This window comes from Delphinus delphis, chromosome 20 (genome assembly GCF_949987515.2).
Source record: "Delphinus delphis chromosome 20, mDelDel1.2, whole genome shotgun sequence".
In the NCBI taxonomy this organism is placed as follows: domain Eukaryota; kingdom Metazoa; phylum Chordata; class Mammalia; order Artiodactyla; family Delphinidae; genus Delphinus; species Delphinus delphis.
The window spans coordinates 54729221-54753472 of NC_082702.1; the positions used below are offsets into that span (position 1 = coordinate 54729221).

The 24252-nt window shown below is 47.8% G+C and overlaps 1 protein-coding gene across 1 annotated transcript; it reads left to right on the forward strand.

Moving 5' to 3' along the window:
- Window positions 1-95: 95 nt before the first annotated feature.
- DNAAF1 (dynein axonemal assembly factor 1) lies at window positions 96-24187 on the forward strand. The gene is made up of 12 exons (XM_060000936.1): window positions 96-231; window positions 2672-2807; window positions 3259-3350; window positions 5127-5348; window positions 5487-5653; window positions 8820-8941; window positions 14326-14492; window positions 15749-16039; window positions 20134-20243; window positions 21803-21859; window positions 22742-23114; window positions 23894-24187. The coding sequence occupies exons 1-12, from the start codon at window positions 96-98 to the stop codon at window positions 24010-24012; spliced, it is 1992 nt and encodes a 663-aa protein (XP_059856919.1). The 3' UTR covers window positions 24013-24187.
- Window positions 24188-24252: the final 65 nt, after the last annotated feature.

Below are 24252 nucleotides of genomic sequence, written 5' to 3' on the forward strand. Positions count from 1 at the left end.
AGACGCAGAGTGCCCTGGCGGGCTGGGTCACGTAGTGATCCCACACAACCGGGCTTCCCCACTGCTACGGGGTGTTCAGTGTTTCAGGAATAAACATGAACCGCGACGCCTCGGAGCCCGTGGCGGACGGGGGAGCGGAACAGGACTGCGCGCGGGAGCCGGGCTTGGAGCCAGCCGTGGAGGAGTCGGCGGGTGACCACGGGAACGCAGGCCAAGGGGGCCGCAAGGAAGGTGCAGACAGCCGCCCCAGGGAGGCGAGGGGGGCGACGGCCTGCGCCCAGCACCACACCCCTAGTCTTCACAGCCAGCAGTAATAGTAATAATAATAATGGCGGCCGACACTTACTAAACGATGCGTGCCGTGCGCTCACTGCATTCGAACCATACACCCTCCCTCTGCGGTAGGCACTCCTCTCCCCGTTTCATACAGATGAGGAACCTGGAACTTAAAGAGGTTATAGAACTTTCTCCAAACAGATTACCCTCAGCCAGTCAATGACAGAACAGACTCACGCCTGGACAGTCTGACTCCAGAGCCCAAGCTCTCACTGAACACACCATTCTCCCCACCGCCCAACTTTTTAATGTTTTGAATGTTTCCCTTTATTGCCGTCACCATGCAAGATCAAAGGCTCTCTCCCCCTCTAGATGGCAAGCTATGTCAGGGCAGGACATCCTGATTGAACTGGCAGTGTCCGGTCCAGTGTCTGATCTGTGGTAGACAGAGTGAATGACGAGCTGGTTCTTCTGAGGTGACTCCTCACCAAAGTTTTCCGGAATGGGCTTAGAAAACAGCCTCCCCTCCTGCTTGGCTTGGACTGTAAGGGAAACTTTTTAGGAGCTGGTAAAGAAACTACTTGATTTGTGTCTCATGTTTTGAACCCAGCCAACAAATATATCGTGAGCATTGACTGTCCAGGCAAGCCCTGTAAGAGTTGCTGTAGGGAAGCCATGTTGCTCTGTGCACAGACACAGGTTTGAAGCCACTCCTGCTGGGTTCACGCTACCGTTCTGCAACTTGCCGGTTTTATGGCTGTTTGCCCAGAGCTTAAGCTCTCTATAGGGCAGTCTCCTCTTTTGCAAGCGAGATAGTTATAATTAGAGTGTCTGGCATACATTGGGCCAGTAATAAATAGCAGTTCTTGTTATTAATAAAACCAATCAATTATTATGTATATTGAGCACCTAGTCTTTATTCCGCAAACCTTTATCTGGTGCCTGTTGTGGCTAGGCAGTATATGCAGTGGGAAATAGGAAATTATAAGATACAGTCCCATACACGGAGTGTTTAATCTCATTCGGTAGTCCACAGGGACACCCAGAGAACAGCAGCAAACAGCCCTTAAGATGAAGTGCATTTGAATCAGCCAATTTTAATTGACCTTTAAAAAAAAATAAGTGCATTTGAGCGTGTTCATTTTCTTTCTACCAAAGATATTCCCATAATTTTTGTTTCTTCTTGTGTGTTTTTTGAGAGCTTTTTTTAAATTGAAGTATAGTTGACTTATAATATTAGTTTAGGTGTACAACGTAATGAGTCAAAATTTTTATAGATTATATTCCATTTACAGTTACTATAAAATATTGGCTGTATTCCCTTTGCTGTACAATACACCCTTGTAGCTTATTTATTTTATAGATGGTAGTTTATATTTCTTAATCCCCTACCTCTATCTTGCTCCTCCCTCCTGTTTGGAGAACTTTTTTAAAAGAACAGAGAACATTATAACAAACACCCATGTATCACCACCAAGAATTGAAAATGATTAGCATGTTAATCATATGTACTTCAAGTCTTTTTTTTTTTTTTTTTTTTTTGCGGTACGCGGGCCTCTCACTGCTGCGGCCTCTCCCGTTGCGGAGCACAGGCTCCGGATGCGCAGGCTCAGCGGCCATGGCTCACGGGCCCAGCCGCTCCGTGGCATGTGGGATCTTCCCGGACCGGGGCACGAACCCGTGTCCCCTGCATCGGCAGGCGGACTCTCAACCACTGCGCCACCAGGGAAGCCCCCTCAAGTCTTTTTTTAAAGAAATAAAGCATTTCAGATAAATTTGATGTTTTTTGCCTTACCCCACCTCTACTCCTAGCCCCATTCCCTTCTCCCCACCTCCAGAATTTTGTGTGGGTTCTTTCAATCTCATCTGCCTCTCTCTCTTCCTATCCTATCTATCTACCTATCTACCTGTCTATCTAAAATGTGTCCTTAAACAATGCACTGCATAGGTTTGTGTGGGTTTGATTTATGTAAATGATATCCTGTGCTCATTACGAAACTTGCTTTTTTCACTCCGTATGTGTTTCTGAGAATTATCCATATTGATTGACATAGCTCCAGTGCATTCTATTCCAAGGCAGAATAATAATCTGTTGCTTTATTGAACCAGTCCCTATGGATGGACATTTGCATTAATAGGTTTTGGCTGTTACAAGTAATGCAGAAGTGAATATCTTCGCACACGTCTCCGTGTCCAGCTGTACAAGAGGTTTCATCAAAGATATGCCTAGAAGTGAAATTTTCATAGTCCTTATCAGTGCTTTAAAAATCACCGTGATACATTTAAAGAGTACCAGTTCCATGCTAAAAGCAGACAGTTATTCATCAAGTTGAAATTGGGGGACATTTTTTATACATTTCTCGATCTCTATAGAACCAATCTCTTTATTTTACAGAAATTAATGACCCTAAGGAAACATGCGTAGGTCCTTCGGACACTTCCTACCTCAGCGAGCAGAAACACAGTGGTGATAGCTGGTCAGAGGGTCACTTAGCACAGCAAAGAGATGACAAAGAGGATCGTGGCCCCAGGTACGTGGGTGTGCTCTTGCCACTCAGCACGACGCGTTTACCCACTAAGGTGGATGTTACAATCACCCCTTTGTCCAGATAAGGAAGTTGAGGCTCACAGAGATTAAATAGTCGGCCCCACGTCTGAGGATTAATGGCAGAGGCAGGAGGGCGTCGCTCTGTGGCTTCACTAACCACAATCTATACAACTTGAATGCTGGACCTGGAGAGAGAGAAACATTAGTAGTTCTTGATGACACAAAGGTATTTCTATTAGCACACACTTTGCAGTTTTTGAGAAGGCCGAAAGTCACAATACTGGACGAGGCCCTGAAAGCTATAAACAAAGTCATCGGGCATATAGAATATTCTGGAATTTGTGGACGGAATGGGTGTGGCAAAGAATTTATGGGATATATTTTACAGCTGACAAATTGAAATAACTGTCTTGTTCATGTTTTTCATTCCACAGAATGACTAAAAATTTTCTGCGAAAACTATGCAAGCAGCATAAGCTTTATATCACCCCAGCGCTGAACGATACGCTGTACCTACACTATAAAGGTAAGCGCCACCCCAGCGCTGAACGATGCGCTGTACCTACACTATAAAGGTAAGCGCCACCCCAGCGCTGAACGATGCGCTGTACCTACACTATAAAGGTAAGCGCCACCCCAGCGCTGAACGATGCGCTGTACCTACACTATAAAGGTAAGCGTCTGGTGGAGGCGCGACCTCATGTCAGGTGGAAAGACTCCAGTGGTGTTAAGAATTACTTGCAGGGATCATCTGGTGTTCTTAACTTATATTTAAGTAGAAATTTCAGAGTTTAGTGGAGATGCATGGAAAAGCAATAATATTTCTTTGAAGAAAAAGTCTTACGTGACTGGAGTTAATACGGGTTCAAGGGAAACACATTGGTATCTTTTATTTATATTTGCTAAAGGACTCATACTTTTTCGAGCCAGTAGCTACTTGTAAATACTTTGGGCCTGGGAGGGTTACGCTGTGAAGGACTGTGTCGGTGTCCCGTATCACACATAAACTTAAGTTCAGGTTCATAGACAGGGCTATTCTAGCAATGAGGAACCAGAGTGAGAACTCCCAACCTCGTGCTGAACTTGGGATGGCCACCCTGCTTCATCAGACCATCTTTATGTTCATTTGTTCAGTAAATGTTTACTGAGAGCCTTCTGTGTGCCGGGCAAGTGCTGAAGATACAGAGACGGATACGGTAAAGATGCTTTGGTGTCTTGGGGGACAGGGCGGCCACTGTGAGAAGGTTCACGCTGTGCCTGGGAGATTCACGGAGGGCTCCAGCAGCACAACTACTCTAAAGGTGTGGAACGACCCCTAACTGGTCTCCTCACCTCCACATTGCCCCCCCAAAATCCTCCACCCAATATCTTGGTGTAACAGTGATGAGATGACTTACGGGGGCAGACCCCAGAGGACCAATATTTAAGAGGTGGGAAGAAGAAGAAGACCCAGTGGGTTAGACCAAGTAGAAAGAATCAGAGAGGTAGAAGAATTAGGAGAGAGATATGCCTATATTATCTACTGCTGCCTAACAAATTACCCCCAAACTTACCAACTTAAAAAATTATCATTATTTGATACTGTTTCTGAGGGTCAGGAATCTGGGAATGACTTAGCTGGGTGATTCTGCCTCATCGTTGCTATTACCCTTTTTTAATAAAAACTTTTGGTTAAAACTTTTCAGGCAACAAAACAAATGACTTTGAAAAAGTTTTGGTAATAGCAGGTGCACTGTGAATTACAAATCTATAATGAGTCACTCAAGGAAACAAAAATGTTTGTTCTCCTCACCTTACATGTGGCTCATAAAACTGAAAAATACCGTCAAACCAGACCCGAAGTTTGGACTGGCTTCAGGCACAGCTGGATCCATCCTGGTGCTCACCGCATCTCTTCACGAGGCTGTTTCTCCCCTTTCCTTGGCCCTGCTTTCCCTTGTGCTCATTCATTTCAGGCAGGTCGCCCCTCACTTCTCCCCACTCCCAGGCGAGAAGGGAAGGTGGCTCCTTCAGTGTTAGGCTCCACCCTTCCAGGCTGGCAATTCTAGCAGAAAGTTACCTCTTTCCAATGGAGCCAGCAAAGTTCCCCGGGATTCATGAAGGTTGGCTCCACTCGGCTAAGCGTGACCAGCTCCCTGCAGAGAGCCATGGGGTAGTATCAGGACAGGGATGTCCCTCCAAAGAGGCAGTGGTGTAACTGAGGAAGGACATGTGGATGCTGGGCAGATAGGCAGAAAAGAGGGTGACCCCTGTGCCTCTGAGTGTGTAGAAGCTTAACCGACTCCCCCTTCCTCCCCACTAGGCTTTGACCGCATCGAGAACTTGGAAGAGTACACAGGGCTGCGTTGTCTCTGGCTGGAGTGCAACGGAATACAGAAAATCGAGAACCTAGAGGCCCAAACGGAACTGCGATGCCTCTTCTTGCAAGTGAACTTGCTCCATAAGATCGAGAACCTAGAACCTCTGCAGAAACTGGATGCTCTCAACATCAGCAACAATTACATCAAGACCATTGAAAACCTCTGTAAGAAGGCCCTGACGTGGCGGGGCGGGATGGGGTGGGGCGTCCACTAGGCACCCACATCCACCACCGTTTCCTAGCGGAGGTTCTTAACATTCTTTTCCACCTGTGTCGCTTACTTCTGCCCACCTCCCCTTCCAGCCTGCCTGCCGGTCCTCAACACACTCCAGATGGCCCACAACCACTTAGAGACCGTGGAAGACGTTCAGCATCTCAAGGAATGTTTGAAACTCTGTGTCCTTGACCTTTCCCACAACCAGCTGAGTGACCCAGAGATCCTGAGCATTCTCGAGAGCATGCCCAACCTGGTAAAACACACACACGCACACAACTTGCGTTATCTTGTGTTCTGTAGACAGCAGATCTCTTTTCTCTTTCCCCTCCCTCCCTTCCCCCTTCCTTTCTCCCTGCTTTCTTCACACCCATCACACTTTTTTTTCTTCTCTGTATTTTTAGCTGGAGTGTTTTCAATGCCAGATGCTGTATCGTTTCACCCACAAATATTTCAGTGCGTATTCTTGACAGATAAGGACTTTTTAAAAGCATCATGACAATACTATTATTATATCTAAAATATTATCAGAAGGACGGTTAATAACCAGTCCATATTCAGTGTTCCCCATTTGTCTCAAAAATGTGCTTTGACTGTTGGGTTTTGCAAATCCAAACCAGATCCACACATCACGTTTGGATTACGCATCTCTCAAATCTCTTGATCTATCACAGTCTCCCCTTGGCTGTTCACACACACACACACACACACACACACACACACGCACACACACACCATAAATCTGTCGAAGAAACCGGGTCCCTCCTCTGGTTGTCAGCCACATCCTGGATTCAGCTGACTGCATCCTCATGGTGTGGTTTAACGTGTTCTGCTGTCCCCAGTATCTCTTGTAAAATGATGGTGGAGCCAGAGACCTGATCAGATATGGGCTCAGAATCTAACTTTGAGGTTTGCTGTTGCATCAGTCAGGGCACCTGTAAGTCTGGTCGCCTCTCGTTTTGTAACTTTCAGCTTGATTCGTGGGTTTGGCTGCTGGCAACCAGATCCAGCCTTCATGAAGTCCCTCACCCCCTTCCCCTGATCGTTTCTGCAGCTCCCGAAGCATGTTGCCTCCATGTGTGATTTCATTAGGAGTCACACAGTGACCGTATTCTAAGTCTCTTATTCCTTCTGCACCTATTAGCTGGAATGCTTCCACAAAGAGCAGTTTTGCTCATCCATTCATGCCTCCCTAATATAAAGTCCATATAGAAAAGGCTGGGATAGGGACTTCCCTGGTGGCGCAGTGGGTAAGACTCCGTGCTCCCAATGCAGGGGGCCTGGGTTCGATCCCTGGTCAGGGAACTGGATCCCACATGCATGCCGCAACTAAGAGTTCACATGCCACAGCCAGTGAGCTGCAACTAAGGAGCCCGTGAGCCACAGCCACCTGCCACAACTAAGACCCAGTGCAACCGAATAAATAAATATTTTTAAAAAAAGAAAGAAAAAGCTAGGATAAATGCTTGTTTTTTTTTTTCTTTTTATGTATTCCTTTTCAGAGAAATGTGTCAAGAACGTAGGAACCTGTAAAGGTGACAATGAGGTTGAACCTCTAAAGGTTCACGTTATCATCGTGAACACAAAGATTTATAGATACAGTATTTGATATGACTTAACCCTTGCTGTCATTTTAATTTGGGGTGATTGAATGGTCCCATCTTCTGGCCTGTGGCAACCCCTCCAGGCAGCTCCTGTGTCCATTGGACTCCACTCCAGCAGCCTTTGATGACTTCCTTGCTTTTTAGTGTATATGTGTTGTCATGTGAACTAGGAAAAAATATTCCAAATAGCACACAACAAACTTGAGTTCACTGTTTACTGCTTAGGGTATGGATAAGAAGGAAAAAATAAGTCCATTTAAAGAAAAACAGTGAGCAAACCATAGTTCAGGAACAATCTGTAGGGCTTCCCTGGTGGCGCAATGGTTGGGAGTCCGCCTGCCGATGCAGGGGACACGGGTTCGCGCCCCAGTCCGGGAAGATCCCACATGCCGCGGAGCGGCTGGGCCCGTGAGCCATGGCCGCTGAGCCTGCGCGTCCGGAGCCTGTGCTCCGCAACGGGAGAGGCCACAGCAGTGAGAGGCCCACGTACCGCAAAAAAAAAACAACAAAAAAACCCCAAAAAACCAATCTGTAGAGCAGACTGTCACCAAAGACGACTTTAGAATCTATGTCGTCACCAGTACATGGTGATGATATAAAGCTGTATTATGATACCATTGTTTGGCCTGGCTGCCGTAACAAAGTACCAGACTGAGTGACTTAAACAACAGAAATTTATTTTCTCATGATTCTGGAGGCTAGAAGTCCGAGATCAAGGTGTCAGCAGGGTTGGTTTCTCCTGAGGCCTCTCTCCTTGGCATGTAGGTGGCCATATTCTCCCTGGGTCCTCATATGGCCTTCTCGGTGTGTGTGTCTGTGTCCTAATCTCCTCTTCTTACAAGGACCTATTGGATCATGCCCCACCCTAATGACATCATTTAATCTTAATCACCTCTTCAAAGACTCTGTCTCCAAATACAGTCACATTCTGAGGCGCTGGGGGTTAGGACTTTAGCATATAAGTTTGCTGGGGGGAAGCAATTCAACCCATAACAAGAACAGTCAGCCTCGTGGTGGTTTTGTGATGGCTTTTACATTCTCCATACACACGCAGCCCTTTAGTCCCTGCCCCTGGGGCACATTGCTCCCCCCACTCAGCCCCACAGAACAGGTCACTTGAACCAGTATATTTATTTTCCTGAACAAGAAAAATCACTTTGGATATGAAAAACATTTCACCAGTTCAGGCAAACTGATGTTAAATGTTTCACCCACATGTCACCTTGACCATTCACCTTCTTGAGTTTCATCGGCAGGAGGGGAGGTGACAGTATTTAAAGAGGGGTGGGGACGGCGCACTGGCACTGCTGTGTCGCTTTCCCTTTCCTGGTCCCGACTTGACATCCAGAAGACCTATAAGCTTGGCAGTAGATAAGCAGGCACTTTGCATCCTATGCCCTCAGTCACCACTTCTTATCTGTCTAGCTGCTGTGTACATTTTCTTAAAATGGGTCCTGGCTGGGAAGGACAGAAAATGATCAATTGGAGATTAATTTCAGTAAAAGAGATTGGGCCAGCAAAACTAATGCAATCACTGCCCTCGGGTAAAGGCCTCAGGAAGTGTTTTCCAGTATTGTTCTGGAAGGACAATGAGATTTAGGATCTGAAGTTCAAGTGTAATAGAGGAAAGGGCTGCCCAGTTCTCGGGACAGTTCTGATGGCACAGAAACAACGAAAGCCTCTGCCTTCTCTGATATCGTCTTCGTGATTTGATGTAAACACTCCCTGTTTATTTATTTTCAGAGCACTGCACATATTAAATGTTTTAATCGCATCCATTTTTCAGTGATTAATGTGGTTCTGCCTGTGTGCTTCCAGCGTGTACTGAATTTGATGGGAAACCCAGTGATTAGGAACATCCCGAATTATCGACGGACACTCACTGTACGACTAAAACATTTAACATACCTGGATGACAGACCAGTTTTTCCAAAGGACAGGTAAGGAGACAAAAAGCCTTTTGATCATACTTAATAGTTGAGCATACTCAATATTAAACTTTTAAAATTTTCTGATTTTTGAGCATTTCCACACATCATTAAATATTTCAGTTAAATAGGTTTAATGGCTTACATGATTGTTTTTAATAGGAAATTCCCTGTTTTTGAGCACTTATTCATAGATTTTTCATAATCCTTTGATAATTATCCTTCTATATAAGCCTCTGATCTCATGGCCGGTTATTTCCTTAGGATGGAACCCTGAGTTGTATTATTGGATTAAAGATAAAGACTGTGGTTTGAGACTTTTAAAAGGTGTTTTTAAATATTTTCTAATTGTTTTCTAGAATGTTTGTATCAACTTATAACTTCCCTAGACACAGCCATGTAAAAAAACAAAACAAAACCTTTGCCAGGCCAATTGATGAGTGAAGGTGGTACCTCGCTTTATTTATTTATTTAATTTTTATTCATTTATTTATTTATTTTTTGGCTGCATTGGGTCTTTGTTGCTGCGTGCGGGCTTTCTCTAGTTGCGGTGAGCAGGGGCTACTCTTCATTGCGGTGTGTGGGCTTCTCATTGCAGTGTCTTCTCTTGTTGCAGAGCACAGGTAGTGCTCTTTGGGTATACTTTGGGTAGTATAGTCATTTTCACAATATTGATCCTTCCAATCCAAGAACATGGTATATGTCTCCATCTGTTGGTATCATCTTTAATGTCTTCCATCAGTGTCTTACGGTTTTCTGCATACAGGGCTTTTGTCTCCCTAGGTAGGTTTATTCCTAGTCATTTTATTCTTTTTGTTGCAATGGTAAATGGGACTGTTTCCTTAATTTCTCTTTCAGATTTTTCATCATTAATATATAGGAATTCAAGAGATTTCTGTGCATTAATTTTGTATCCTGCTACTTTACCAAATTCATCGATTAGCTCCAGTAGTTTTCTGGTGGCATCTTTAGGATTTTCTATGTATAGTAACATGTCATCTGCAAAGAGTGACAGTTTTACTTCTTCTTTTCCAATTTGTATTCCTTTTATTTCTTTTTCTTCTCTGATTGCCGTGGCTAGGACTTCCAAAACTATGTTGAATAATAGTGGTGAGAGTGGACATCCTTGTCTTGTTCCTGATCTTAGAGGAAATGGTTTCAGTTTTTCACCATCGAGAATGTTTGCTGTGGGTTTGTCGTATATGGCCTTTATTATGTTGAGGTATGTTCCCTCTATGCCCACTTTCTGGAGAGTTTTTATCATAAATGGGTGTTGAATTTTGTCAAAAGCTTTTTCTGCATCTATTGAGATGATCATAGTTTTTCTTCTTCAATTTGTTAATATGGTGTATCACATTGATTGATTTGCATATATTGAAGAATCCTTGCATCCCTGGGATAAATCCCACTTGATCATGGTGTATGATCCTTTTAATGTGCTGTTGGATTCTGTTTGCTAGTATTTTGTTGAGGACTTTTGCCTCTATATTCATCAGTGATACTGGTCTGCAATTTTCTTTTTTTGTAGTATCTTTGTCTGGTTTTGGTATCAGGGTGATGGTGGCCTCATAGAATGAGTTTGGGAGTGTTCCTTCCTCTGCAATTTTTTGGAAGAGTTTCAGAAGGATGGGTGTTAGCTCTTCTCTAAATATTTGATAGAATTCACCAGTGAAACGATGTGGTCCTGGAGTTTTGTTTGTTGGAAGATTTTGAATCACAGTTTCAATTTCATTACTTGTGACTGGTCTGTTCATATTTTCTATTTCTTCCTGGTTCAGTCTTGGAAGGTTATAGCTTTCTAAGAGTTTGTCCATTTCTTCCAGGTTGTGCATTTTATTGGCATACAGTTGCTTGCTGTAGTCTCTTAGGATGCTTTGTGTTTCTGCGGTGTCTGTTGTAACTTCTCCTTTTTCATTTCTAATTTTATTGATTTGAGTCCTCTCCCTCTTTTTCTTGATGAGTCTTGGCTAATGGTTTATCAATTTTGTTTATCTTCTCAAAGAGCCAGCTTTTAGTTTTATTGATCTTTGCTATTGTTTTCTTTGTTTCTATTTCATTTGTTTCTGTTCTGATCTTTATGATTTCTTTCCTTCTAGTAACTTTGGGTTTTGTTTGTTCTTCCTTCTCTAGTTCCTTTAGGTGTAAGGTTAGATTGTTTATTTGAGATTTTTCTTGTTTCTTGAGGTAGGCATGTATTGGTATAAACTTCCCTCTTAGAACTGCTTTTGCTGCATCCCATAGGTTTCGGATCACGTATTTTCATTGTCATTTGTCTCTCGGTATTTTTTTTTTTTTTTTTGTGCGGTACGCGGGCCTCTCACTGTTGTGGCCTCCCCCATTGCGGAGCACAGGCTCCGGACGCGCAGGCTCAGCGGGCATGGCTCACGGGCCCAGCCGCTCCGCGGCATGTGGGATCTTCCCAGAACGGGGGCACGAACCCGCGTCCCCTGCATCGGCAGGCTGACTCCCAACCACTGCGCCACCAGGGAAGCCCCCGTCTCTCGGTATTTTTTGATTTCCTCTTTGATTTCTTCAGTGATCTCTTGGGTATTTAGTAACGTATAGTTTAGCCTCCATGTGTTTGTATTTTTTACATTTTTCCCCTGTGATTCATTTCTAATCTCATAGCATTGTGGTCAGAAAAGATCCTTGACATGATTTCAATTTTCTTAATTCTACTGAGGCTTGATTTGTGACCCAAGATGTGATCTATCCTGGAGAATGTCCTGCGTGCACTTGAGAAGAAAGTGTAATCTGCTGTTTTCCGATGGAATGTCCTGTAAATGTCAATTAAACCTATCTGGTCTATTGTGTCTTTTAAAGCTTGTGTTTCCTTATTAATTTTCTGTCAGGATGATCTGTCCATTGGTGTAAGTGAGGTGTTAAAGTCCCCCACTATTAGTGTGTTACTGTCGATTTCCTCTCTAAAGCTGTTAGCAGTTGCCTTATGTATTGAGGTGCTCCTATGTTGGGTGCATATATATTTATAATTGTTATATCTTCTTCTTGGGCTGATCCCTTGATCATTATATAGTGTCCTTCCTTGTCTCCTGTAACATTCTTTATTTTAAAGTCTATCTTATCTGAAATGAGTATTGCTACTCCAGCCTTCTTTTGATTTCCATTTGCATGGAATATCTTTTTCCATCCCCTCATTTTCAGTCTGTATGTGTCCCTAGGTCTGAAAGTGGGTTTCTTGTAAACAGCATATATATGGGTCTTGTTTTTGTATCATTCAGCAAGCCTGTGTCTTTTGGTTGAAGTATTTAATCCATTCACATTTAAGGTAATTTTTGATATGTAGGTTCCTATTACCATTTTCTTAATTGTTTTGGGGTTGTTTTTGTAGGTTCTTCTGTTGTGTTTCCCACTTAGAGAAGTTCCTGTAGCATTTGTTGTAGAGCTGGTTTGGTGGGGCTGAATTCTCTTAGCTTTTTCTTGTCTGTAGAGTTTTTGATTTCTCCATCAAATCTGAATGAGATGCTTGCCGGGTAGAGTAATCTTGATTGTAGGTTCTTCCCTTTCATCACTTTAAATATATCATGCCACTCCCTTCTGGCTCGTAGAGTTTCTGCTGAGAAATCAGCTGTTAACCTTGTGGGAGTTCCCTTGTATGTTAAATGTCATTTTTCCCTTGTTGCTTTTAATAATTTTTCTTTGTTTTTAATTTTTGTCAGTTTGATTACTGTGTGTCTCAGTATGTTTCTCCTTGGGTTTATCCTGCCTGGGACTCTCTGCACTTCCTGGACTTGGGTGGCTATTTCCTTTCCCATGTTAGGGCCGTTTTCGACTATAATCTCTTCAGGTATTTTCTTGGGTCCTTTCTCTCTCTCTCGTCTCCTTCTGGGACCCCTATAATGTGAATGTTGGCGCGTTTAATGTTGTCCCAGAGGTCTCTTAGGCTGTCTTCATTTATTTCCATTCTTTTTTCTTTATTGTGTTCTGTGACAGTGAATTCCACCATTCTGTCTTCCAGGTCACTTAACCATTCTCCTGCCTCAGTTATTCTGCTCTTCATTCCTTCTACTGTATTTTTCATTTCAGTTATTGTATTGTTCATCTCTGTTTGTTCTTTAATTATTCTAGGTATTTGTTCTTTAATTCTTCTAGGTCTTTGTTAAACATTTCTCGCATCTTCTCGATCTTTGCCTCCATTCTTTTTCTGAGGTCCTGGATCATCTTCACTATCATTTTTCTGAATTCTTTTTCTGGAAGGTTGCCTATCTCCACTTCATTTAGTTGTTTTTCTGGGGTTTTATCTTGTTCCTTCATCTGGTACATAGCCCTCTGCCTTTTCATCTTGTCTTTCTGTGAATGTGGTTTGCATTCCACAGTCTGCAGAATTGTAGTTCTTGATTCTGCTGTCCGCCCTCTGGTGGATGAGGCTATCTCAGCCCACATTTTCTTTATCTATCAGTTGATGGACATTTGGGTTGCTTCCACTTTTTGGCTGTTGTGAACAGTGCTGCTATCAATGTTCGTGTGCAGGGTTTTGTGTGTGGACATTTGTTTTCAACTCATTTGGGTAAATACTTAGGAGCACGATTGCTGGATTATATGTAAGATTGTTTGCTTTGTAATTGCCAAGCTGTCTTCCATGGGGCTGCGCCATTTTGCATTCCCACCAGCAATGAAGGAGCATTCCTGTCGCTGCACATCCTTCCCGGCAGTTGGTGTTGTCAGTGTTCTGGATTTTAGCCGTTCTGTTGAGTGCCAAGTGGCATCTCATTGGTTTAATTTGCACTTTCCTGATGTCCTATGATGATGAGCTTACTTGCCACCTGCCTATCTTCTTTGGTGAGGTGTCCAGTTCTTTTGCCCACTTTTTAAAATGTGTGTTTTTTCATTTTTGAGTTTTAATAGTTCTTTGTATGTTTTGGATACAAGCCACGTTTCAGTTATCTTTCTTGCAGATATCTTCTCCCACTACGTTTGCCTTCTCATTCTTTTAACCTCTTCCCGTTTTTAAGTCATCTTTGTATTAATGAGTTGCAATAGGTCTTTATATATTCGAGATACAACCCCCTGATCAGGTATATGATTTGCATACCCATTCTGTGGGTTGCCTTTCATTTATGGTATTCTTTGCATGACACACATTTTTAACTTTGGTGGAGTCCAATTTCTCTATTTTTTTCTTTGTCACTTGTGCTCTTGGCCTCGTATCTAGCTGGCTTTGCAAACCATTAGACTTTACAGATTAAAAATGTGCACATGTTAATACGTATCCTTGCAGTCGTATGTCCTGTGCCTTTAGTTTGATTTTGGGGAAGATGCGCAAGTTTGGTCAGATAGTGTATGTTTTGGATTTACTTCGAACCTGTGACAATTCAAACCTCCCCGATTTCTGGGGTGTTCTTGTTTCTTTGTTTTTTGTTTTTAATACTCCTAAACAGAGCTTGTGCAGAGGCCTGGGCACAAGGAGGGTACAAAGCTGAGCAGGAGGAGAGACAGCAGTGGGAGAGCAGAGAGCGGAAGAAGATCACAGACAGCATTGAGGCCTTAGCCGCAATCAAGCGCCAGGCCGAGGAGAGGAAACAGCAGAAAGCAAGCCAGGAGCAAGGTGCGTGCTTGAGACGCAAGGAGGACCCCGAGCTCTGTTCAGATTAAAGAGCTGGGCTGTGGAACTCAGCCTTTCATCTCAGGGATTGGGGGTGGGGGGTGGGGACCATTCGTTCACGTACCTGCAGATCCATCTGCCCTTGACCTCAAGGACGGTGCTCAGGGCACCTTATTAAGTGGGAACCCCCTTCCTCCTCTTACACCCAGTAGAAGAGCCAGAGTCTCTATGTGTGCTTTTAAATGACATTTAGTGTTTTTCACCTAATTACAAAATGTAAATACGCTACACATAGAAAACATAGAAAGGCAAGAGTAATAACAGTATCATAGCAAGAACCACTCAGTATTCAGTGTGGGTATTTCCTGGCTTTTCCCCACGCATGTAAAACATATGTATTTTTTTAATAGAAAAAAATGGCATAGCTCTATGGCTTTCTTTTTTATATATATAAATTTATTTATTTAACGTATTTATTTTGGCCACATTGGGTCTTCGTTGCTGCACGCAGGCTTTCTCTAGTTGTTGGTGAGCGGGGGCTACTCTTCTTTGCAGTGCACTGACTTCTCATTGCGGTGGCTTCTCTTGTTGCAGAGCACGAGCTCTAGGCGCGCGGGCTCAATAGTTGTGGTGCATGGGCTCAGTAGTTGTGGCTCACAGGCTCTAGAGTGCAGTAGCTGTGGCACATGGGCTTTGTTGCTCTGCGGCATGTGGGATCTTCCCGGACCAGGGCTTGAACCCATGTCCCCTGCATTGGCAGGTGGATTGTTAACCACTGCGCCACCAGGGAAGCCCCTGGCATAGCTATATTGCTTTTTGCCTACTCTTTTGAATCAGCATAATAGTACAGTCCCATAAAATCGATGTTCCCCTGTAGCATGGTTTTATTTCCCTTTTCCCAACTTTTAATTCTGATATTTTTCAAGTTTTAAGAAAAGCTTAAAGAATAGTTAAAATGAACAGCTGAATTGTCTGTCTAGATCGGATGGTTGTTAATATTTTGGCACACACACACACAGTCTTTCCTGTTCCGCTGACCCATTTGAAAGCAAAGGCAGACATCGTGGCCCTTAACCCCAAATACCTCAGCCTGCGTCTCCTAAGAGCCCCCTGCACAGTTTTCTAGTGGCTGTGTCCTGTGCCGGCAGTGCACGCGCTAGGCATCCCCCTGGTGGACTTTCAGCCCGTGTATTTAGCACCTAAACAGCACTCTGATGACCATCCTGGCAGTTCACTGCAGGTCCCCCTTGTCCTCCCAGGACGTTCCCAGCTCACTGTGGACTTCTGCTCAGGGGAGATGCTCGCGCCAGACAGTGCCAGGGACTTGGGTGCCACTGTGGAAGGGGAGGAAGCGCCTGAAGAGGACAGAGAAAGGTGGCAGAAGACGGAGCTGTTTGTCAAGGAGAGCTTCGAGGCCAAGGACGAGCTATTCCCAGAAAAGTCAGAAGAGTCGAGTCTCCCAGAGGAGCTGCCTGTGGATGCTGACGGGGAGCCAGGGGCGGCGCTCCCTGCCAAGGCCCCGCCACCGAGCCCCGGAGCTGCCTGGGAAGGTAGGTGGTTGAGAACAACAGGGGTGTAGATGGGCCAGCACCCGTCTGCGGGCCTCGGGTTTCCACTTCTGACTGCTGAGTCTGCGAGTTATCTAGAACCACAAGGGGAGCCCGGACTGCATTTCTAGTATCAGCTTCAACAAGGTGCAAAGAAATGGGTGAGACGCTAACTGTATTTTATCTAACCCAGTACATCTAAAATATAACTGATATAATAACTGACATCATCATAAAATTATTCATGAGACACTTGCCCTCTCTTGACACCAAGTCTTCAAAATCCAGCCTGTATATGCCACTTACAGCACTTCTCAGTTCACACGCTCACTTTTGAATGGTTAAGGTGAAATGCAGCTCTATGAAAAGAAGCAAGTTGTTTTGGGCTGCTTCATTTTTTCAATTGAAATGAATTAAAAGTAGATACAATTAAATAAAATGTAAAATCCAGCCCTTCAGGAGTACTGGCCACACTGCCGGCACATGGCCACAGCTACCACAGTGAATGATGGTGATCTAGAACGGAAGCCCACTAGCAGGTTCTCGCCAAGTTCCTGGGGTTCTGCTGACTAACAGATAAACCGAGGACTCGGCCCTGGACACTGCCCATTACTGCTGTGTCTGTGCAGCCCTGGGGGACCCGAACCTTCTGTTCCCAGCCTGAGCAGGATTTGAGGTCCATCTGGGGAGGTCAGCTGGTCTGGCCCCCACTGTCTGGGAGAGACCTCGAAGTAAGCCTAGCCTCTAGACTGCCGAGGGGGCAAAGGCCACACCCCAGGGCACCAGAGATGGGTGAATTATCTTTCCAGCTGAAGATAATGGCAGGGCAGACTGTCCTCAAAGCTTAACTCAACTGAGCTCTATTTTAATTATTCTTTTCAAAACCTTACTGGCCACTCCATAGCCCCAAACAATCAGTGCTCCATTATTCACTGGGATTTACTACTCACCCCGCTTTTGTTCAGTAACATCTGAAAAATGTATCGTGTAGCCTACAGTCTTTAACAAGACGTCTGTGGGAAATAGAAACGCACCTTAGGAAGGAGGGGTGGTGTAGGGAGTGAGGTGACCTGTGACTGTGCTGACATCCATGGCCCTGGCCCCCATCTGGGATGCTGGAGCTCATGAAGTCCCCAGGGGTTCCAGCAGGTGAGGCAGGAGCAGTGGGCGGAGAGCAGGGAAGGAGCAGGAAAGTGCGTGGGATCTAAACAGCCACCGCTGCGGGGAGAATAGGCTCCCGCCCCACCCCGCCCGTCCCTCTGACGCCCTCCTCACACTTGTCGGGTGGCTGTGCCACTCCTCTTCTGACTTTGCCATGAGACTGCGGCTGGAAGGCATCTGTGAGAAGCGTGACTTGTCTTGATTTAACTTCCCCTGGGAGGCACTGAAGCCCTGCTTTCTGTGGCTCCTGGCTCCACTTTGCTGGATGGGATTGTAGACCCTCCAAGACCTGGTCACTCCTTGGTTTCTGGGAGAGAATTTCTACTAGACAAGGGTCACGTTTTCCCTCAAGCTTCCCACAGACGGCGATGTTATAGGTTTTGTTATTTAAAAGGGGCACTAATCATGTATTAAACACACGGGGAAAAGAGCATCCTCTGAACTACTGATGTAGGTGTTGGCACGTGTATTCTGAGACCCAGATACAAGGTTTTGCCTGCATCCTCACTCCCCCTCCTGTAAGTTTTTTGCCTTGAAACTGCACCTAGCCTAGAAGCAGAGTTTTCTATGAGTGAAACCATCAATTGCCTTCCTGAACGAAGGGCACATTTAACGAGGAGCTGGCAACCTGCGGCAGGTCGGAAGAGGGAGGCGCAGCCAGATGTTTATCTAACGTGTCAGCCAAGGCCATGACTTCCAGCTTAGCCTCCCCAAAATCCCACGATCAGGTGCTCTCACTAGTAACCCATGTTACTGAGTTGGCAACTGGGGCTCAGAGAGGTGAAGTAACCTGCTTCACGTCACAGAGTGAGTGATAGTGGGGCAGAACTGAAGCCAGATCTGCCCGCACAGACCAAGCTGGTCTCCACCTCGATTCACTGCCATCCTCCCTGCTTTTAAGCCCCCACGGCCTTTGCAGCCCACCCCTCCCCCATAGTCCCCTCCCTACTGAGCTAAACCCTCTGGGTGTCCTGAGTCCCAAGAGGGGAGCTGGGCTGTCAGAACAAGGAGGTCCCTCTTCCACGAAGTTACTCAACCCCAAGAAAAGCAAATCTAAATATAAAAGCCATCTGTTTTTAAAAAATCACTTTTCCATTTACCTTTCTTGCATGGCACACAGTCTTCCCTTACAAGTCACGAGGCCTAGTGAAGGAGCAGGAAATTAGGAGATAAACGGTACGAGCAGCTTTGCTGCGTTCCCTGGGCTCATCCTCTCTCATCATGGAGTCAGGAGCCAGGGAAGGCGGCCTGGGGACCGAGTCAGGGCTCGGAGGCTTGAATAGCTCCCCATCCCGACGTTGAGTCTAAACAGGACCAGGGGAGACGTGATGTGAGCGCATACCGTCACGGAGACACACGTTTCCCACCTCTAACTGATGACACTCGGTCTAGGGGAGCCTTAGCTTCCTTCCAGTGGTCACCAAAACGGCACAGAGGATGACTCACGCATTTCACTAAAACACTCTGTGAACAGGCGAGGCAGCGAATTTTCTAGACAGACACCCTGAGGTCAAACCCAAGTCCAGCCCCTTGACCAGCTGGGACACCTCAGGCAAGCCACAAAACCTCTCGGAGCCCGTTCTAGCCCCTGCGAAGTGGGAACAGTCTCTGCCGTGGATCGCATGAGGCAACGTGAGGAACACACCCAACAACTACTCTTCCCTGCCTCGCCTTTTCCCGGCACACAAAGCCTAGGCAGGTAGGTTTTAGGAAACAAAGGGTCCCGGCAGCTGCCTGGACTAGAAGCTTCTGCTGGCTGGGAAGCTGGATGCCACGGCGCCACGAGCAGGACACAGGGGTCCGGGGGAAGGGCTGGTTGGAGGGGAAGCAGACTACTGTCATAATTAGAAGCTGCAAAGCCACGGGCACAGCCAAGTGGAAGAGACCACGACAAACCGGGCCTGGGAGGTGGGCCTGGGATCGTCCACAGCAGCCCCGAAAGCCCCTGCCCACTTCCTTATATCATTCTTTTTTTAAACGTCTATTTATCTACTTTGCCTATTTTATTTTATTTATTTTCGGCTGCTTTGGGTCTTCATTGCTGCACGCGGGCTTTCTCCAGTTGTGGCGAGCGGGGGCTACTCTTCGTTGCAGTGCGCGGGCTTCTCATTGCGGTGGCTTCTCTTGTCACGGAGCACGGGCTCTAGGTGCACGGGCTTCAGTAGTTGTGGCATGCGGGTTCAGTAGCTGAGGCTTGCGGGCTCTAGAGAGCAGGGTCAGTAGTTGTGGTGCATGGGCTTAGATGCTCTGCAACACGTGGGATCTTCCTGGACCAGGGACAGAACCTGTGTCCCCTGCACTGGCAGGTGGATTCTTAACCAATGCACCACCAGGGAAGTCCCCCTTGTTTCATTCTAAACGGGTGCCCCAATGCAGCTCTCGAGTCAAACTAGGCATGGCCAGTCCTCAGGGTGGACAGCGGACCAGCATGTTGTGAGCAGAGCGGGGCCATTCATCTTTAATCACGGAGACTGGAGAGGAAGCAGAGGGCAGGATAGGAGGGCCCTGGGGGAGGAAGACAAGCCCTGTCTGGACTCCACGTTCCACAGGCAACCCTGCGGTGACTTCACAGGTCTCCCTGACGCTCGTGCGGCAGGAGGGGCTGTGAAAGTTGGCCTTTGGCACCACGGCCTTTCTTTCTTCATCTCCTGGCCCATCAATCATGCCTTTTCCAAGGTTCCTGCGTATTCTTCACAGATTCCTGGCTGGTGCTTCCATCTCCAGGCTCCAGAAAGGGGGCGGCTGTCTCCCTTTCCTTTCAGACATAATCTTGTCCTAGCCTGGGATTCTTGCAGCTTCTGTCACAGGGGCTGGAGGCTTTCGGACCTGAGGGCTTTGTCCTTCCTCTTGGAATCGCCTTAACCTCAGGTTTACCCGTCTGTCCACCGTGTATGAAACTAACTCCAAGATTAATATAACTCTTTGTTGTTCCTTAGAATCAGCTCCCCAGACAGTGGCCACTGAAAGTGCATCAGGTACAGAGCTCTGTGGAGCTGAAGATTTGGAAGCCATCAGACTGGAGACGAAGGAGAAGCTCTTCATCGATGTACGTAATTGGTGCATCTGCAGAGAAGTATCTGTGGTACAGCCGGTATCAGATCAGGCACAAAACTTCCAAATCCTTGCTGCCCAGAGTGTGGCCCTTGGGCCAGCAGGCATGGTCTCCCCTGAGGGCTGCTCAGAAGGCAGAACCCCGGGCCCCACCCCAGACCCACTGCTCAGGACCTGCAGTTAATAAGCCCTCCCCCAGAGGCGTCCGTGCCTGTGCCCCTTCAAGACTGAGAAGTGATGGCCCAGGCTGAGTCCCCTTGAACTACATCTACAAAGCTCTTGCCGTGTTTTCCCCGAGGAAGCTACACTGAGCGCAGCTCCGTCTGGCGAGCCTCTCCCTCTGTGGACAGCTGCCCGTCTTCCTGGCCTGACTGTCCAGCGGCCCGCCCCCTGGGGCTTGTTCAGTGAGGGGCCGCCTGACCTTGGGACTGATCACGGCCCGGAGCACGGCCCTCCTCCCTGAAGCCCTTCCGCTCTGATAACAGTCTGACATGCTGTGCCCACAGGAATGGGTCTCTGGGGACGTACACACTTTGCCATGACCCCCGGGAACGGTGCTTTGGTGGGGCGAGGGGTGGGGGCCGGCGCCCCACCCTGTAGCCTCACACCCTGCCCGCCCGGAGGACGGCCCGCCTCTCCGCCCACGAGTGAGCTCCTTCTGTTCAAGACTGTGCGCAGCTTCGCCTGCCCCGCCCGCTTCTTCTATAAACTCCTACACGGGTGTTTCATTCCCAACCTCACAATTTCACGTGGCTCAACAAGTGTTCAACTGAGTACAGCCAATATTCAGAGTGGGTTTCTGGTTTTCTGGGCCTGCATATACAAATGACAAAAACAAAAGTGGGCAATTCGTCCCTAACATTTGATAACTGACTGTATACAGGACCCCAACACTAAGCTGGCACTGACCTTCCTCTTTGTCCGGCACTATTTTAAACACATCTTGTTATCGATTCATTTAACCCTTCCAATAACTCTAAGACATAGGTACCATTGTCATCCCCATTTTACAGATGAGGAAACTGAGAAACACAGAGGTTAAGCAACTTGCCCGAGGCTCCACAGCCAGGCAGCGTGGCTCCAGAGCCCACACAGCTAACACAGCCCGCGCCTGCCTCACACGGTGGACGGGGTGCTCTAGATGAAGACACCCCGATACACAACACAAAACAGAAGACCCCCCCTAGTTTGGGGGAGGTCCAAAATAGACTCGTTTTATGCCACAGAGTCCTAAGACAAATTTGTGTGTAGGAGGTACGTCTCCCCACAGATGAACGGGGTGAGTAACACCAAAGTGAAGTGGAGAAAGAGGTGGAAATTTCTGACACGTCACACCTTGCAAATCTCTTTCACTGATCAGATCCAGGTACCTGATGTTGCCTCGTGCGTGTGTTTCGAGCGTGCATGTGGCCTGAGTGGTCTGGGTCACTCCGCGGGCCCCTCCACACTCCGAGCACGTAGTGCAGGCTTGGTTGGCTGTGCGGCCACGTCTGTCCCGTGGACTGGGCGTTGGGAGCGTGCCCTCCTGCTGACAGGGATGGTTTTCTCTTCCAGGACCTGCCTGACTTGGAAGACGTGGATGCAGGCGGATCTCCGGGAGACCAGCACAAGGTGACCTCTCACACATCCCCCCAGTCCCACCTTCCCTTCCAGCCCTGTCACTGACCAGGTGTCTGGGAAAGCTGCATGCCCTTTGTGCCTGAAGCCTCCTCACCTCACCTAAGGAAAGGCGGCTGTTTACTGCTGCTCCCCTCTCTGAGGTTTCACAACTACCCACTTCGGGTTTTTTGAACGGATCTTTTATCACTGATTTTTAATAATCATGTTCTGTATGTAATTATCTGAACATTTTTTCTATCCTTTTGATGTATCCGTATGTTCATCTAGTGAATGTCTGTACCACAGCGACACATGGGCAGGGGGGAAGAGAGGGAGGAGAGCATAGAAGGCCCTATGGGGACCTCTCCCAAGGTGACCCGACCCTCCTCCCTCTGGCCGTACTGAGAGCCAGTGTGGGCCAGCCCCGGGAGCCCCAAGGAGAGGGAAGCCTAAGGTGTAATCTCAGGGCAGGAGCTCGTCATCGAAGGAGGGACACAGACAGGGCACCACAGTTCCATGGGGGCCTGACCTCCAAAGCATGACTAGGTGGCCGGGTGAAGGTGGAGCCCGTCAGAAGCCAAGGCTCACAGATGAACCATTCAGGGACCCAGGAGGGTGCTGGTGCAGCAGGAACAGAGTGGGCGAGGGCCGTGCCACACGGAGACCTGACGAGGACCGGAGGGAGTGGAGACCTGGCTGCAGAGCTCACCATGGCCTCCAGGGCTCACAGACGGCTGCCAAGGAGTGTCCATCCTGAGGCCCGACTTTCAAGCAGCGAGTGCTGTGCTCCGTCGGGCCCACAGTGTGATAGATTAAAAAAGCCGAGTTAGCATTGCGCATTTTAGAGACTATTGTGGAAACAGAAATGTTCAAATACATTTTTTCTTTTAACAGAAGATGTGCTTTCCAAAGATTACAGCCATCTCGAGCCTCGGTGACGACAGTGACCCTGAACTAGACTACACCTCACTCCCAGTGCTGGAAAATGCATCCACAGACCCCCTTTCCAGTATATTTGCAGTCTCCAAGGACACCTCCAGGAAGGCCGAGACGGAGACGCCCTTTACAGGCATATTCAAAGCAGCAGCAGAGAGGGACTTGGCAACCCACAGGAGAGACACCAAGGCCCCTCGCCCACTGATTCAGGAGCTGGACGATGACGAGCCTTCAGGGCAACCACCCTGGCCCCCAGCCTGCAAAAGGGAAGCCGCGCCAGCCCCATGCAGTGAGGACAGGCATGGGGACCTGCTTCTGGCCTCCCCTCCAGGTACTGTCACCCAACTTTCAAGGCTACAGGGGCCAAAAGCTTCTCAGGGGGAAATGGACTGTGGACCACCCAAACCCAGAGCAGGTGGCCACCTGGGCCTTTGCCCTAGGAATCCCGTGTTCTCAGAGCGGGTCACTCACGACCTCTCCAGAGACCACGGAGATCGCTAGAGCATGTTCGTAAGTCGCCGGCCGGGGCCAAGGAGCTGCCAGACTGACCCCCTCCCCAACCTTCCCCATCCTTGGCCCTTCCAGACCAAGGCTGCTGAGGGAAGGAGGGGACTGGTGATACCGCAGCTGGGAATATGGGACAAAATGAGGGTGACAGCTGGCCGGAGGGTGTGGGTCGTCCACATGCAGGCCCAGGACCGGGATGAATGACTGTGAGATGCTGCTGGCCGGGAAGCAGGCGGGGACGGCGCCCACAGTGCCCGGCTGGGGGGGACCGGTAAAGCCACACCCTGACGTGCCCGCCGGCCTGGCGCTGGGGCCTGTGCCCATGACCAGGGAGAGGCACTTTGGGGGAAGCTGGCTAGTGCTTGCTGGTCACAAGCGCAAGTGCACCGGGGGTAGCTCTGTGTTCAGCTTTGTGCCTCCGGGTATCCAACTCGGGGAGCCTGTTGAACACAGACGACTCCCGCTGAAGTCCACGCTGGGTGGCAGCCAGGCTTCTTGCTGAACACCAGCTCGCGTGGCCGCCCCGAGGCCTGCACGCGGGAAGGGGTGAGGGCTGGCCGCACTTCCCGAGGACACCGACTTACCCATTTCCTGGCTCTTTAGGAAACAGCCCCGAAAAGGGTGAAGCCCAGTCTGAGGTGGAGGCTGAGGAGCGCCCGGAGCCCAGGGCCAGAGAAGACTGGGACTCAGCCACAAAGGCAGCCCCTCTGCTCTTGGACTAACAGGGACAGGCCCTGGCCTGACCCCCCAGCAGGGGCACGTCACCCCCTTGGCTGGGCTCCCCTTCCCTTCAAAGAGCTGCAGTTACTGCGGGCGTGCAGGGCCCTGGACATGGATGGCACTGTGCTCCCTGCTCTCAAAGCCTAACACAACCCCCGGTTATTTGCAGTATAAACCATGTAACTGTAAATGTCTCCCCTGAGCACTGTAAACATTTTAGCACCCACGCAAGTCCCTATGTT

Bases quoted from the DNA above. Each gene is read 5' to 3' on its own strand.
- DNAAF1 (XM_060000936.1), top strand. From the start codon at position 96: ATGAACCGCGACGCCTCGGAGCCCGTGGCGGACGGGGGAGCGGAACAG. The intron at 8,942-14,325 runs GTAAGGAGACAA...ACTCCTAAACAG, and splicing joins CCAGTTTTTCCAAAGGACAG to AGCTTGTGCAGAGGCCTGGG. The intron at 20,244-21,802 runs GTACGTAATTGG...TTTCTCTTCCAG, and splicing joins AGGAGAAGCTCTTCATCGAT to GACCTGCCTGACTTGGAAGA.